Source organism: Argopecten irradians, chromosome 10 (assembly GCF_041381155.1).
Source record: "Argopecten irradians isolate NY chromosome 10, Ai_NY, whole genome shotgun sequence".
Lineage (NCBI taxonomy): Eukaryota > Metazoa > Mollusca > Bivalvia > Pectinida > Pectinidae > Argopecten > Argopecten irradians.
Genome location: NC_091143.1, coordinates 1144411 through 1162596, shown reverse-complemented (window position 1 = coordinate 1162596; position 18186 = coordinate 1144411). Strand labels below are relative to the sequence as shown.

The 18186-nt window shown below is 36.6% G+C and overlaps 1 protein-coding gene across 2 annotated transcripts; it reads left to right on the top strand.

Moving 5' to 3' along the window:
• Nucleotides 1-784: 784 nt before the first annotated feature.
• On the top strand, nt 785-10110 carry LOC138332866 (uncharacterized). Of its 2 annotated transcripts, none has more exons than XM_069280839.1 (4): nt 785-959; nt 7917-7998; nt 9076-9382; nt 9581-10110. In XM_069280839.1, exons 1-4 carry the CDS (start codon nt 957-959, stop codon nt 9816-9818), a joined length of 630 nt encoding a protein of 209 aa, XP_069136940.1. In that variant the 5' UTR covers nt 785-956; the 3' UTR covers nt 9819-10110. The 2 variants fall into 2 exon arrangements, with proteins under 2 accessions (XP_069136940.1, XP_069136939.1); XM_069280838.1 differs by lacking the exon at nt 785-959 and adding an exon at nt 2946-3290.
• Nucleotides 10111-18186: the final 8076 nt, after the last annotated feature.

The following is an 18186-nucleotide window of genomic DNA, read 5'->3' as shown; positions in this document are numbered from 1 at the left end:
TCTGGCCGCTACATTTTCTCCTCTCCTGTTACAGAATTGGCGCCCAACTAAATAACCCACGGTGGTGGTGTTTGGAAGGGTCTCGTATGTCTTCGAGGGAGAAGACTTCGAGAAAGGAGGGAGGAGTGTAGCGGGATTGGACTGGGTCGATCATTGGTGACCAGGTAGCTCAGTCGGTAGAGCACTCGGCTAGTATTCTGAGGGTCCCGGGTTCGAATCCCGGTCTGGCCGCTACATTTTCTCCTCTCCTGTTACATATGTACGTTAAGCTGTAACTACACAAAGGTTATCATATGTAATTTACGCTGTAACTACACAAATGTTACCGTATGTAAACATCACTAAGTGAGTTTAAGTACGACTTGATATCCACATTGTACCCCAGTAAGACCCATCTCTTATTGATAAATAGCAGGTATTACTAGGGCCTATAGCCTATCTTACTGTACGATCCCACAGGCAAACAATTCCGTTAGATTTGCCTGCGAAACATTTTAGACTACTTGATAAACAATTTGCTTTTAAAGACCAACGGATCTCCTCTGCACAAGCATAACTGTATATTTATGTAAATCCTTTCCCGAAACATTAGGTTTATAATTGCCAGAAAAGAGGGCATTTTAATGGCGGTTCCCACTTAACACTTTCAAGTCTTGCGGGGAGATTATGTTGACAATTACTTTAAATTGTAAACATGTCCACAGAAAATCAATTTCATAGTCATTTTAATAGGACATGTTTCATTGAATGAGCTATCACGATGTTCAGAGATATGTTATAAAAATCGAAACTCCATTATACTGATCTACGTAGGTTGTCATCGTTTATTGATGCCATTTATTGATATGCATTATAATCGAAGTGAAAATGTATACCGTCTGGGAGAAAGCTCCAGATTCCACCTAGCTAGACCTGCGACAACGTCCTTGGTTATTGATAAGGAGATAGGCATCTAAATGGTAGGTATATGTTTCTGATATATAAAAAAAACCTTTTTTTAGTATTTAATAGTATCTAAGAACCCTATTATCAATATTACAATACCCAGTAAAACAACACAACAAAACTGATTGTTTGTTCCTCAGATTGTTTTCTTGATCGAATGTCTACGTGACTAAAGTTAATTAATCGTTTAGTGCAACTACGTTTACCTGGGTTTCTATACACTTCTTTGCAGGCTAATGATATTGTTTTGACAGGTTTGTATTTCCAATATTTGTGATACTTTGTCATGATTTACATAGTGGTTTCTTTCTTGCCAACCAATTCTTTATATACCCAGTTTCTTTATTGGTTTTGTACTTTGGAGTACCACAGCCACACTACATTGTATATTTGACCTTTTAAACTCAGTTTTAATGTGATTGTTTTAAATCTCATTTAACAATGGCATCATATGTATGCGATTGCATGCGTTACTTGGGAGACTGCGGTATGATAGTATGTGTCGTTAGAATAACACGGCCAAATAGGTGAAATTATATTGAAAACGTACAAACCGTTGATGAACGTAAACAGTTACAATGTGGTCACTTTTAAATAACCAAAATCTCTATAGATTAGAAAAATAGAAGATAGCAGATTGAGTCACCTTTAACGACCAACCGGAGCTACCGAGGGGAGATAAATCATGTAATGCCCGATGTCGTTCAGGTTGCTTTAACGACCACACGATCCTAACAGAATAACGGCACAGTCCGCATTACTGTAAAGAACTGATTTTTACGAGTTAAGATTTTCGCGTAATTCGATAGAGAGCCTAAGAAACAACTCCACCTAAATGATCGATTTCAATGAAACTTGAGAGTATTGTTGGAAACCATGTCAGGATGTGCAAGCAGGTTTTAATTTGTCCAAATTTTGGTTGCCATCGTAACCAGGTTACAATGCAAAGGCTTCAAAATTTATCCAAAGAACTGCACCTTAACTATTGGGTCCATTTCAATGAAACTTGACAGTATTGTTTGGGATTATGGGGGATGGGCATGCAGGTTTTCGTTTGACAAAATTTCAGTTGCTCTTGTAACCAGGTCAATATACACATGTTAACAAGTCGGACAATAATAAGAAGCAGGCTGGGATGGTATAAGTCAGCCATCGGCGTTCTATTTTTTTTATAAAAAGTTAAAAGATAGACACAATAGAGGAGCCAAAATATCAAAATTGTTTGAGCAAGAATGATTTGGAATCGTTTACAACATCTCGAGACTATATTAAGATATTCCAGGAGGTAAGCGCCTTCGAGTTTTATTGACTATATTCCGAATAGGGCAACTTTTGTTTTTGTTTGTTTGTTTTATTAAAGTCCTATTTACAGTCAGGGTCATGTTAGGACGGCCTCCCATATATAGGGTGTGTAGCGTGTTTGAAGTGCGTGGTGCGTGTTTTGGAAGACTGCGGTATATTCATGATTTTTCTTCTGATATATCACTGTTCAGCATGAGAACCATTCGTCACACTCCCTCTATACTGAGCGGCTACAATTCAACCTGCAGGGCATAATAGGACCACTACAACATCACGACTGTACTAAAGTAATTCGGCGAATGCTTGAACGAACGTTATTGCTACTGAAACGAAACGAAAACTTTTCATGACGTCATTGTCTATGGATAATTATCCTTGACTGATGACGAAAACATCAATCATCTTCGAAATCGTCATTGCCTCTCTGTCATAACCATCTGTGCTTTGAAAGGCACCTTTGTACAAAGAATGGTATTACACCCAGCTACCTATCACACACACATTTATGGCATGATACAGGAGAAATGACGTTCCTTTCACGAGCAAACCTAATCGGGCAGTTAACACGTAGCAGGCTTAATTTTATTAATAATTAAAGTATTAGCAAAATCCATTTGCAGTATGGATAATCGTATTACGCTCGTATAAATTACGCAAAGCCCATGTCTACCTGTACGGATACACACTAAGAGCTTAATTGTTATAATCTGCCGTATATATACACCTGCCCAGCCGAAGACTGATCCAGCCAACATTTTATTTGTTCTGTATAAAGTGTTATTAAGTTTTGGATTTTTAATATACCCGTCTTTTGTTATGGGTATACAATGTTCTCACTCAGCCTACTGCCCCTTATGACGATTTATGTTATACTTTGACTTCACGATATCGTAAGTAGGTGGTATATTTACTTGAAGGGAGTACATTATTATATTGTACATATATCAAAAGTTGGTGATCTTCAAATTAGGGTGTATACAAAGTGAAAGTCTTTCCTGAAACAGTGTGGATATTCCAGGGGAACTGTTTACTTCAGGATGGATGTAAGTATTATGTATTTACTGTACCTATATAGTGTGGTATTAGTTATTAGAGATGATCAAATTCATATCGTTATCAAAAAGTTCAAACAAGGCTTGATTATATCATATTTCTTATATTGATTTTACGGTTTTTTATGTCAACTTAAAATTGAAATCAACGTCTTAATAATAAGTCATAGAATTTCTGATATTTCCTAATTAATTTTCGAAAACATTAATATTTGTTGATTATGAATCAGAAGCAGGAATATAATGAGGTATAATTTCAAACTTCTTTTTCTCTAACACGATAAGACTTATTCTTACTTGCATGTATTTGATAAAGGGGTAATTGAGCCCCACTCCCATCTTATTACCAATAACCTATATAGCTGTGGCGACTCGTTTGACGCCGCGTGACTGTTATCGAATACACAAATTATTACGCTATTGTGTTCACCGACACACGAGACAGCTGTTCATAAAGAGTATATTATACTTTAAAATGACCTCTTAAAATGAAACCATCCAATCATGATTGACCGTTCGCATTGTATTTATTTGACGAGATAACTCGACAATTGACCCGCGTCCTCGCTCAGTTGTCGGATGAACTGTTTCGTCATCGTGTGTGTTTTAGACGTCAAACTTACTCGATATTTAATACTCGTTATAAAGAATGGAGGTTTGATATGGTCGATTTGTCACTCACTCCCAATAGAGCAGTCAGTTGGCACCAGCGTGCTGTAGGAGGGACATTTGTTTAAAATCATTAACTTACTATTATGAGTACTTCGTTTTGTTTATTATATTCACGTCCTATTAACGACCAGGGCCTCATTATATACTTGTTCATGTAACTCTTCATTTTTTGCAGCAATAACTACCCCCCCCCCCCCCACACACACAAACTATTACAGTGATTGTAATCTATTGGTAAGTGGCTTTTGAAGTGGATCGCAGATACAATTCCAATCTTTGTTATCTCACACGCTACCGTGTATAAATTGTCATTATAATCCATCAATATGTTCTTAAGTTATCGTCTGGAAACCTGCATCCGAACAGACAGACAAAGGTTTACCGACAGGGGACTAATAAAATAGGAATGATATATATTATATGTAAGACTGACTGGAATCTCCAGATATTCCAGCCAGAAGATATAGTGTAGGAAACATTTATGGATCAATGTGAAATGATGACATAATAGTTTTACAGTATATATTACCCCGAAGTATCGATGACACTTTGATTCAAAGAAGGGAATGTTTTAAATCTCGCAGAATAGATTGTGTTTAATGGTTTGTTTGGGTTATATGGACTGTCAACTTATATACACAGTTATTATGTATCTATATTAAAGTTCAGGATTTAAGATCAAATTCCTTCAGGTCACTTTGTTTGCACAGGTGGGATGGTGTAATGTTTTATCGTCAACGATTCCTTGTAGTGGAATTCATCAAGAAATATACACATACATATATATACGTAGATGTTTTAATTCGAGAATTTGCTTTTTTTAGAACATTAATAGGGTAATTATTTGTGCAAAGGACAATATGTATGATATTGTATGATACAGTCGCATCACGCTGATTTTTTTAACTTGTCAGAGATCCTTCCAATTTTAGTCTACATACAAAGTTTCATTAAGCTCAATGTATAATGTTCACAATGTCCAGTAATTATTATTCGTAGGCAAATATGCAGCACACATCCTTAGTTGAGCATTTACTTGGGAGTAAGTATTCTATAACGAGCATTATAAGTATTGTTCGAGTATATGTGATGTCCGCTGCTGATTGAGTATTTACTTGTGAGGAAGTATTCTATAACGAGCATTATTAGTATTGTTCGAGTATTTGTGATGTCCGCTGCTGATTGAGTATTTACTTTGAAATAAGTATTCTATAACAAGCATTATTAGTAAGTTCGAGTATTTGTGATGTCCGCTGCTGATTGAGTATTTACTTTGAAATAAGTATTCTACATGTACATGTATAACAAGCATTATTAGTATGTTCGAGTATTTGTGATGCCCGCTGCTGATTGAGTATTTACTTTGAAGTAAGTATTCTATAACGAGCATTATTAGTATGTTCGAGTATTTGTGATGTCCGCTGCTGATTGAGTATTTACTTTGAAGTAAGTATTCTATAACGAGCATTATTAGTATGTTCGAGTATTTGTGATGTCCGCTGCTGATTGAGTATTTACTTTGAAGTAATTATTCTATAACGAGCATTATTAGTATTGTTCGAGTATATGTGATGTCCGCTGCTAATTGAGTATTTACTTTGAAATAATTATTCTATAAAGAGCATTATAAGTATTGTTCGAGTATTTGTGATGGCCGCTGCTGATCTTCACAAGCTCTTACCTTGAATTAACTTACACTAAGTTCTTTGTAGCTACACGCAACGCAGTGAAAGTTAATGAAGTAAACCGCTTGCGTCCAGACAGTGAAATTCTAAAACAAAACTGTAATGTGGTGATCATGAAACTCAAATGTATCTGGGATATTGCATATTTTGTAAAAAAATACATGTACATGCAATTTGGCTGAAATCATCACAGAAATGAATCCGACAGTTATTTACAGAGTTACTGGCTTTTGCACTAATAATTATTACTGGACCTTGTGAACGCGATAACTTGAGTAAATATACATTGAGCTTAATGAAATTTGTATGTAGACTAAAATTGGAAAGATCTCAGACAAGTTAAAAAATCAGCGTGATGCGAATGTATTATACAGAGTTATTGTGCTTTGCACAAATAATTACCCAGCTTAATTTAAACTTTGTATGTAGACTAACATTGGAAAGATCTCCGACGAGTTCGAAAATCAGCTTGATCCTACTCTAACTTGATAACAGAGTTACTGCCCTTTGCAATAATAATTATTGAACCATTTGAATATAATAATTTGAGTTAATATGCACCAAACTTAATGGAACATTGTATGTAGACCTATTAGATCTATGTTCCCATTTCGTGAACAAAAGCCATCAGTTGGCTGGTAAATGACTAATTTGTATCAAATATCAGGTGACCGTTAAGGCCCATGGGCCTCTTGTATTCATTTTTTAATCAAACTATTCAGAAGGTGATGATACGTGTAGTATTAACGGTAAGTTAAATACCTTTGCGACTCTATAAACTTACCGAACTCGTTTTACATTTTTTATGTATAGGAGAAACACCAAAAACTGTGGAATAGTCAAGATAATGAATTGTTCGAGGCCCGTAAGTGCCGATAACTATTCATTATCTCGACTAATCCACATTTTGAGGTGTTTCTCATACTTAAAACATGGCACTGAATGTCACTGGTACTCTCCACTATTACACTGGGTATTGTTTAACTATTCCACATCTCCAGGGAAACCCTTATTACCTATTCAAACCTTGGAAACTATTTGTGGTTCACTTATTTACCTCACTGGAGAACAAGAATCATGATTTGCATGATGTTTTTGATACATGCACAGGTACTATATGGTACTCACACTGAAACATTTACTCAGTTTAGTTTTCACTATTCAACATGGAGGACCATAAATATGTAGCTCTATATATGCAGTAGTGATGAATTTTGGATATAAATTTGTAGAGATTTCGGCAAAAATCTTTTCCCATGCAGCACAGGCCTTAGAGGGAGCAAATTTAGCAAAATTTAGAAGAAAAAAAAACAACAAAATATTCCCCAATGTTTTGGATATATACACACAATAGTGAAATCATGCAGCAAAAGAGTGTGTTTTTGAAAGTATTCCCCTGTGGAATTATTATCTTCTTGATAGACGTAGGGGTGTAAGTTTGTTTGATTGATTTTAATGGAATATGAAGTGATTTTGATATACAAAATATGAAAAAAAGCGTATCAAGCATCTGTAATTTCATTTTGGCAGAAAAATCAGCATTTGTCTTTGGGATCTAATCTTCTCTCCCCTGGATTTGTTCAAGTTAATTATTTTCTGGGTTATTGATACGGTGGCTGTGAAAGAACTGATGACATTTATTTTGGAGTGAAGTGATGAAAATTGTATACATATATATTTATGTATATCGGTATTATGAAAATAAGTTTATAAGTACATCACAACTTTGAAACCTGGGCTTATCTTTACTTCATCTCTCCGAGGATTTAATGAATGAGTATGTATTTCTGACTACATGCTAAGCCAAGTCCACCAGTATCTACATTCACCTTTAATTGTGGAATAGTCACCTTTTCCACAGGAATAGTTCGCAAAATTTTCCACAGTAGTAGGTGATAATAGTAGACTTTGTTCCGACTATGCCTCAAGTTATAACAATAGATGACATTACAGCCATGTTTTGATAAAAATTAAAAGCCGTTTCGGAAAGGTAGTGGGCCACGATAACTTACGTGCATATTAACGTAAGTTATCGTGTTCACAAGGTTCAGTAATAATTATTAGTGCAAATGGCAATAACTCCGTAAGTAAATCGAATCATGCTGATTTTCGAACTCGTCCGAGATCTGTCCAACGTTGGTCAACATACAAATGTAACAGAATTAGCCTGACTGAATTGTCCCTTTATCTTTTATTATCATGTTTCCTCGCCCCTAAAGACCCTTTCTGTTACAGATGAGTAACATCTTTATTTTTGTAGGTACAGGGGCCAGTTGAAATGTTGCCCACAGTGAAGAAAGAGGAACACAGGGCCCTATCAGGACTTGCACAAGTTCGAAAAAGTAAGTGGGTTCGTTTTGTTATTTAAAATATTAAGTTTGGTGCTTACTGAGAAATATTTTTTTCGCTTTTTGATTGACAAAAACATTTACGATACTGTACTTAGAATTAAACTTCCTCAATGTGTGGTTTTGCTATGGAATAGTCGATGGAAGCAGACTGAATAGATTGAAGCAATGTTAACGGCCCATGAACACCCAAAGTAATGAGATTGTACAACACTCTCGGGCAGATAATACCTCATGCCAGTATTCGTATAATCAAGATATTTAATGAGAACTCATTGAAACGGATGACAGTCTAAATCTATTACACAAATCATATTCTTTTATATCATGATGATCACTTCCGTCATTTCAGATTTCAAAATTCCTTTAAGTGTAATTGACGATGTAAAATCGATTAAAAAGTGCTTAACAGTAAACGGTTGGTTTTGTGCTACATAACGTAGTAGTTTATAGAAGCCCTCAGAAACCAGCCACACAATGGCTTCTGTTAAATAAAACCAACGTAGGGAAATTGCTATATGTTTGACCTCGCTTAACAGCGAGACGCTGCATTGCAAAATGTTTAGCCTCAAATGAAAATGACAAACAACATAAAACCACTGTCTTCAGATCAAGATGGCGACCGTAATGTTTCAAGAAAGTGCGTCATGGTTTGAATTATATTATAGATAATTTTTAATACTACATATACATATCTATAAATAAGCGTTTACCTAATGGTGAAGTCACGCTGTATATGCCATATATGTATATACATAGGACTTTGACTTTATGAAGGTATGGCCGCGATATAAATTACATGTTTTCCCATTAAAATTATAATGCTCCTTCTGATATTGGGCAAAGGACACATTCTTTTACCAATGTTACCTTTTGTACCGTTCAGACCTCATATGGAGGGAAAGACATTTATCTTTAATTACACTCGGTGCCGTCTGGACCAACATATTACGTCAGTGAAACGTATTATACGTCTTCTTTTGCCATAGGGGATAACCCAGGTAATTATCAAATCCCTTTTTATGTAATAAGACAATACTTCCTAAATACATTACTTTGCTTGCATTACAGATAACAGCGACTTAGTACAACAACAGGTAGACCATCGTCCAGCCTTACATAGATCTGTAACACTTCCGCAACTTGTACAGAGCTCTGCTCCCTCTCCTCGATTCACAAAGAGGGAGAAGCCTTCTGATTTCCAGCATCCTTTAAGGAGCGCAGCTAGACGCAGACGACCGTTTGAGCCCAAAGTTCAGCTGCCAAAATTTAATGCACTTAATCGAACATTTGATCCTATTCCTAAATTCATCGAATCGGATGTTAAACGGAGCTATGCAACACGAAGTATGGACTTCTGGGAGAAACAAGTGAAGAAGTAGGTTATCACTGATAATGCCTAGTTACAGCTGAAGAGATGTTTTTTCTCTATATTTTTGAGCCAATAGGAATTTGAATTTCTCAAAACAATTATCCGGTCGAGTGATAACATAGGGAAGTAACTTGATTGAGCTAGCGTACATCCTTAACAAACCAATACTTACACTATGACATACATTTTCCTTATGTTTTCCAGGGTGGTTCCGGATAGGATTAACCTCGCTATATCGAATGATTACCAAGCGCCACCTGCCGTGTGGGATGACCGAGACCCGTACATATTCTCATCAAAAAGCTGTTTTTATGACAACAAGAAATATGTAGCCCACAGAGACTTCAATATTAACCCAGAATGGGTTTCTGAGGGTATGCACGTGTCCGACTACTCCCCAGCCTATCGCACGTGCCCACTACGGTACGGATGGTGTTGTTAACAAAAGCAGGATAAAAAGATACATTTTAACTTTCAGAATGTACACTTGCATCAGATGAAAAGAAACAAAGATTCACACACGGAATTATTTTCTGTCTTTCCACAAAAACCTAAAAAAAAATAAAAATTTGTTACACCACTTGAGCTAGTATTGTGTAGATCCACTTGAACGAAGACAAACAATATCGTTTATGATATAGTTGTCCTGATTTATAAAATCATCGGTTATGTTTTTCAACAATGCGCTTTGTTACTGTTTACATGTTAAAAATAAAGTTATTCCAAACAGTTTACTTTTTGTCATAGTAATAAAATGATTGTAAATCGTTTACTTTTTGTCTGAGTTCCCTCCCTTCGAACACCATATTGTTCAAGGAGTGGCTAGGTATGGATTGTCCATAGCATTAATAGGTTAACTAAATTTAGTGTAGACTGATGGAGCATGTGCTTGTTTGGCTATTGGATGTCTTAGACGTGAGAATGAATATGTTCACTCTTCCATTGTCTTTGTGTTATGGCACCAGTTAACTGACTTATAATCAATTATAGTTTTGGTATCTATGTGCGTAGTGTTTGAAGACTATCACTATTTGAAAATGATTTCACATACAAAAATGTAATGATGCGAGGGTGTTGTATTCAATGTTCGTTGAAAGATGTGTTGTCAAATAAAATGGTTGTATGAACGTCGCATCAATTAAAATATGCATCATATATAAGAAAGTCCTTTTGATCCTGTAGGACTCGTTCTTTGATTTACATTAACGTCTATTGACAGCGGTGGCCATTTAAGGATGGTCTCCTCTGTTTGGGATTTGATGAATGCGTGCTTGTTTCGGGAGACTGTAGTATGTTTTTGTTGTGTCTCTTTGCAAAAGCGAACTATTTTACCCTTTTTTTTATAGAATCTTCACAACTGATGGGTTCAATTGATTGCTTGATGTGACTCATACTTACTAAAATTATTTAATTATGAACTCCACTGCCTGCAATATGCTGTGTGTGAATCTCTTGGGAGATTGTGGTAGTATGTATCCGTGTAATAAAGGAACTCTTTGAAAGTGCAGTACGCCAGAAAGCAAACAACACACCCGAAGGACGAAACACATTATTATTTATAAAACAAGAGGCCCAAGGGCATTACGGTCATCTGACTACCTTGGCAATTGTCGTATAGGAAATTAATTATATATGGTGTTGTGGTAGCAATCTTCGATTTTAGATCAACCAGAAATATAACAACACTGTCAAGATAATATCAGGATCATTTCAGGAAAGTTCCAGCTAAATCGCACTTGTAGAACCTGAGTTGAAAAAGGGGTTTTCAAGATAGCAACTGTGGCGGCCATTTTAAATTTGTGATCAACTCGACAAATAACAACACTTTGTCGGGACCATGTATGGATTATTTCAGGCAACTTTCAGTCAAATAGCACTGTTAGACCTTGGGAAGAAGTTCAAAATGTGTTTTCAAGATGGCGGCTGTGGATTTCGGATTAAAATGAAAAATAACACTTTGTCGGAGCCATGTCAGGATCATTTCATGCAAGTTTTAGCTAAATCGCATTGGAAGAACTTGAGAAGTTTAAAATGTGTTTTCAAGATGGCGGCTGTGGCAGCAATCTTGGACTTCAGGATTATTTCATGTACGTTTCAGCTGAATCGCACCGGCAGAACTTTAGCAGAAGTTCAAAATGTGAAAAGTGTACGTTTGTTTGCTTGATTAATTAACGCCCTATCAACAGTCATGGTCATGATGGACTCCCATATATGTGTTGTGTTGCGTGTATGTTGTGCGAGGTGCGTGTTGTGGGAGACTGCGGTATATTCATGTTATGTCTCCTTGTATAGTGGAACTATTGCCCTTTTTATAGTGCTTTATCACTGAAGCATGCCGCCGAAAACATCAAGCAACACACCCCATCCGGTCACATAAGACAGTTTACGTACGGCGGACGAAACACGATAAGAGGTCATTTTGGCCCTTCGGGACTGTATGTTTTCCTCTTTGGTAGTTCGTTGTAACCAGGTGACATTATTCTTTAGCGATACACTCGTAACATTTTTTATTGGAAAGAATATAAGAAGACACATTGCAGATAATAAACACTAGTGTATTTACCACATACAACACACATGTATTTACCACATAAAACACACAAGTATTTACCACATACAACTTATCCCATACAGAGGATGTGAAATGGCGTGTACTGTCAAAGGAAGTTACGTATATCAACTAACCACCATCAATGTAGGATATAATCAACACAAACCTCTTGTAGTCTGAAATTTACATTACCTTGTCTCTTTATGGATTTCAGGAATAACCCGACTTTAATGACCAAAGATATACACGACAAATAAACCTCTTAATGAAATGTATTATGATTTGGGTCATGTCCCTGCTGCTGTTCATACAAAATACACGTTGGACAACATTCGTGTCGTTAAATATCTCGCCGATTCAATAGTATAGCAGTGCATTTAACTCATAGATAATTGTCGTTTGATAAACCGAGGTTCGGTAGTATCTTCAAATTTGAATCTTAACACAATTTTCAAAATTGACAGAAGTATACGTCTTTATACGCTATCTATACCATGCCATATCTGAAGCTTAACGAACAATGTTACTTCTTAGAACTATTCAAGTTGTTCAGAATGGCAAAATTCAATTTTTTGTCCGTAATGAGTCATCTGTGCTCTGCTTAAAGCTATGGTAATTACCTCTAGGCCTGTTACAGTTTATTGCCATGACGACGCTCGTATTTAAATTTACATTCGTCTTTCACGGATCCTTGGACATCAGCGTAGTTAGTCTTATCCAAACGCATTGTTATCGCGTTCGTTTTCTTAGAAAGACGATGGATTATGATAGCAATTAATTGACACAAGCTGAGAATACCGAGTTGTAGTTAAAAAAACTAGTCTTGCTTCTAATTTCAATAAGCTTATATGTACTAAACCTAATATACCATACCAAAGTAAACCCATAACAAGAAGCTAGTACAGATGTACCAGGAAACAAGTAACGGTGATTGATGTTTGAGCCCTAATATATACATACTAGTATTCAATAATTGGAGCGACATCCTAACCGAAACGCCACGGCTAATGATTGAACACCTTACAAGACAACTAAATCAGTTACTTCATAGTTGATATGAATATTAAACTATCTCTCTTGAAAGCTTCGTATGCCAAGTCTTGGTGACTGTGAACTATCAGATAGTGTGGTAGCCGAGACGTTGGAGTAAACATTGACAATAGGAAACCACTATACATTTTTTTCTTCAAAATAATACATTGTAATACAATGGTATTGCTAAAACTGTTAATGTAAGATATCTGAGTGCAAAAATACACTTTGAAGTTCAAATTACTAGATATGTACATAAACAAAGATGCCACTTTCGTTGACCGTATGGACCTTGTTCGTCAGCCATTTTCTGTCTTCAGTTGCTGACTGGACGGAACTACGTAATGCTAATTCATGCGCTAAATGTGCAACAGAGTTGCATCACTCATGCCGATCCAGCCGCCCCTTCCGATAACCAAATAAAATCAATATAATGCTTCCTGTCTGCATAAATGGCATTAAAACAAAATTTAATATGTATTTATACAACAGTCAATAAATGGCGATGTGCCTATTATCGGTTGTGTAACTTGTATCAAAGCTACATAAGCATTAAGAACGATGTCAGTCTTATCACACTATTTTCATGGAAGACAAATGTGTCTCCCATACCTGACAGGGGTTTCTCGCACCTCGGGCAGGGAAAGCTCACATGATACCCCGTGCTAGATTTTTCTATCTTGTCCGATCTGTCTGGTACCTTTACGTGATTTTTGGCGGAATTTTACCCCATTCATGTAACAGTCCGCGCATAGGACGTCATACTCTTGAATCTGTGACGTCACACGCTTCAGATAACCAATATTATTAGAAATTTGCCATTTACCATGCATTGTTTGGTTGTTCCGTTCTTGTTTTTAATCATAAAATCAGTAAGTACCGATTGAACATCGTTTTTCTTCGATCGAACTATAACTTACGCGGAACGACTGAATTCGAAGCGCTGATAAAATGGTTAATAGGCTTTGAATCAGGAAGCCTAAGGCAAGATGATTTTACGCCCTGAACGCGTATAAATGGGTTTTGTTAAATCATAAGAGGTGTGAGAAAAAAAACCAAGAGGCCCAGAGGGCCTGTATCGCTCACCTGGTTTGTAATGCTATGTAATGTTCTGAATATAAGTTCATTGTTTCTTTTCTAAAGGAATTTGAATATTTACCTCTAATTCCCCTATTGGGCTCCACTCTTTCTGTTCCAGGGGGTCAAAGCCAAAATTTATACGAATTCATGTAAAGGCTTTAAACAGTAATATACTCATTACTGTGCTGCAATTGAACAAAACTAACTTCATTAATTGTTGGTATGTACCCTGGCTAACTGTCAGTCTTACTGTTGATATGTAATTTGTGAAGCTGCTTGTAAAATTCAGTAAAATATGAGAAAAATGTATATTTCTGGAGAAAATAGAACTCGTGTGAATTGCATTGATGGAACCAAATAATCATGCCATCGTGTTCAGTTGTGAATATGCCAGGTACTCCAACAGTTTGTTTGGCAAAATCGGACCAGCAAATAGCGCAGGAGCCTACTGTAGTAAATGCAAATGGCTGCTATAAATGACGGATCACAAATATCGCATATAAGAAGCCATCTCAATTGATACAAATTTTCTTATAGACACCATAAGATATTCTGAACATGACAAGAGGACTCTTCACGAAAAAAAAAGTTCAACCGATCTGTTGGGGGCGAAAAATGCAAATTTCCGGAAAGAGCCTCAAAGTCCACATTTTAACATTTTTTTTCGTAAATAGTCTTCTTGTCATGTTCAGAGTACCTTATAATGTATATAAGAACACTTATATCAATTAAAATGTCTTCTTATATGCTATATTTGTGATCCGCCATTTATAGCAGCCATTTGCATTACAACAATAGGCTCCTGCGCTATTCGCTGGTCCGATTTTGCCAAAATTACAGTTGGAGTACCTGGCATAGTCACTACTGAACACGATAGCATGATTATTTGGTGTCATCAATGCAATTCACACGAGTTCTATGTCTTCTCCAGAAATATACATTTTTCTCTTATTTTACTGAAATTTACAAGCAGCTTCACAAATTACATATCCACAGTCAGACTGACAGTTAGCCAGGGTACATCCCAACAATTAATGAAGTTAGTTTTGTTCAATTGCAGCACAGTAATGAGTTATAGGCTTGCAAAATATCACTGGTTAAAGCCTTTACATGAACCTTAATCACACACGTATACTCAGAAATTATCTTTTCGCAGCGCTGTAATTCTATTGTGAACATATCAGGTTTTTCTGGAGCACACTGATCAGATAATTGTTTCTAAATAGATGTTTGACATATTATAAAAATTTCCTTATTCATAAATTAGTTGTATTTTAATGGCGGACAATTTTCTGTCGTCTTTCGTTGTAGACTGGAACAAGCCCAGAGAAATAAGTTTGGTTCGGTTAATAGGGTAGCGTCCTATTAACAGCTAGGGTAATTAATTATTAATGATCATCGCAACCTCACAGTAATTCATGACGTGATGGATTAAAGTTATATGTGACATAACTGGGCGAGTATTTTTTTATAAATTTTTTCTCAAGTGATCTATTGAAAACCAAAAGCTATGAAAATAATTGAAATGGACAGACAAACATGTATGACACCTTATAAATATTAGTTACAGCACATAATGTATGTCTTATTTATGTTTAGATACGAGCAGAATTAACTTTACAATTACTAATAATACTACAAATGTGACATGGAGCTTTAGACCACAGCTTGGTTTCATGGTCTGACCGGATGTATTTATTTTCCTGCACTGTAAATGTAAATATAATGGTTTTTGGCAGTAATGCCAGGCATCATTTTTCGCTTATAACTTTACTTGTAAATTTAGCACTTATGCATTGTAAATTTCAAAATGTTGGTACTTTTTGGTGTTGGTTGTGAATAAACTATTAAAAGCTTTCTCGATTCTTGAGTATGAAGATTTGGACAGATATACCTTTAAATTGCTCTCGAAACATATTTAACATGAACTTCAATTCATCACCCCATGAAATCGATCAAAAGCAGGATTCATTCCATAATTAAAATCAAAGATAATCCATTAATTCCTCGAGGCTGTTGAATTCAGCAACTTGGATTTTTTTCATACAGTTAATACGATGTGTTGAAGTAATCAACAGCCTTTTGTTTCTAGGTCCGTTGTAGTGCTGACAGGAACACATCGGAAAGTAATTGGCGTAACTGTTTATATGGAGCACAGTACACATTGTAATGGCCACATATGGTTTTACACCACTAGGTCCGTTGTAGTGGTGACAGGAACACATCGGAAAGTAATTGGCGGAAGTGTTTATATCGATCACAGTAGACATTGTAATGACCACATATGGTTTTACACCACTAGGTCCGATGTAGTGGTGACAGGAACACATCGGAAAGTAATTGGCGGAAGTGTTTATATCGATCACAGTAGACATTACAATGGCCACCTATGGTTTTACACCACTAGGTCCGATGTAGTGGTGACAGGGACACATCGGAAAGTAATTGGCGGAAGTGTTTATATCGATCACAGTAGACATTGTAATGACCACATATGGTTTTACACCACTAGGTCCGATGTAGTGGTGACAGGAACACATCGGAAAGTAATTGGCGGAAGTGTTTATATCGATCACAGTAGACATTGTAATGACCACATATGGTTTTACACCACTAGGTCCGATGTAGTGGTGACAGGAACACATCGGAAAGTAATTGGCGTTAGTGTTTATATCGATCACAGTAGACATTGTAATGGCCACATATAGTTTTACACCATTAGGTCCGTCGTAGTGGTGACAGGAACACATCAGAAAGTAATTGGCGGAAGTGTTTATATAGATCACAGTAGACATTGTAATGGCCACATATGGTTTTACACCACTAGGTCCGATATAGTGGTGACAGGAACACATCGGAAAGTTATTGTTATATGGAGCACAGTAGACATTGTAATGGCCACATATGGTTTTACACCACTAGGTCCGATGTAGTGGTGACAGGAACACATCAGAAAGTAAATGGCGGAAGTATTTATATAGAGCACAGTAGACATTGTAATGGCCACATATGGTTTTACACCACTAGGTCCGATGTAGTGGTGACAGGAACACATCGTAAAGTAATTGGCGTAACTGATTATATGAAGCACAGTAGACATTGTAATGGCCACACATAGTTTTACACAACTAGGTCCGATGTAGCGGGGACAGAACCACATCGGAAAGTAATTGGCGTAAGTGTTTATATAGAGCACAGTTGACATTGTAATGGCCACATATGGTTATATACCACTAGGTCCCTTGTAGTGGTGACAGGAACCCATCGGAAAGTAATTGACGCAAGTGTTTATATAGATCACAGTAGACATTGTAATGGCCACATATGGTATTACACCACTAGGTCCGATGTAGTGGTGACAGGAACACATCAGAAAGTAAATGGCGGAAGTATTTATATAGAGCACAGTAGACATTGTAATGGCCACATATGGTTTTACACCACTAGGTCCGATGTAGTGGTGACAGGAACACATCGTAAAGTAATTGGCGTAACTGATTATATGAAGCACAGTAGACATTGTAATGGCCACACATAGTTTTACACAACTAGGTCCGATGTAGCGGGGACAGAACCACATCGGAAAGTAATTGGCGTAAGTGTTTATATAGAGCACAGTTGACATTGTAATGGCCACATATGGTTATATACCACTAGGTCCCTTGTAGTGGTGACAGGAACCCATCGGAAAGTAATTGACGCAAGTGTTTATATAGATCACAGTAGACATTGTAATGGCCACATATGGTATTACACCACTAGGTCCGATGTAGTGGTGACAGGAACACATCGGAAAGTAATTGGCGTTAGTGTTTATATATATCACAGTAGACATTGTAATGGCCACATATGGTTTTACACAACTAGGTCCGTTGTAGTGATGACAGGAACACATCAGAAAGTAATTGGCGGAAGTGTTTATATAGATCACAGTAGACATTGTAATGGCCACATATGGTTTTACACCACTTCATGGGGTAATTGGCGTAAGTGTTTATATGAAGCACAGTAGACATTGTAATGGCCACCTATGGTTTTACACCACTAGGTCCGATGTAGTGGTGACAGGAACACATCGTAAAGTAATTGGCGTAAGTGTTTATATAGAGCACAGTACACATTACAATGGCCACCTATGGTTTTACAC

Bases quoted from the DNA above. Each gene is read 5' to 3' on its own strand.
- LOC138332866 (XM_069280838.1), top strand. The intron at 7,999-9,075 runs GTAAGTGGGTTC...CTTGCATTACAG, and splicing joins ACTTGCACAAGTTCGAAAAA to ATAACAGCGACTTAGTACAA. The intron at 9,383-9,580 runs GTAGGTTATCAC...TATGTTTTCCAG, and splicing joins TGGGAGAAACAAGTGAAGAA to GGTGGTTCCGGATAGGATTA.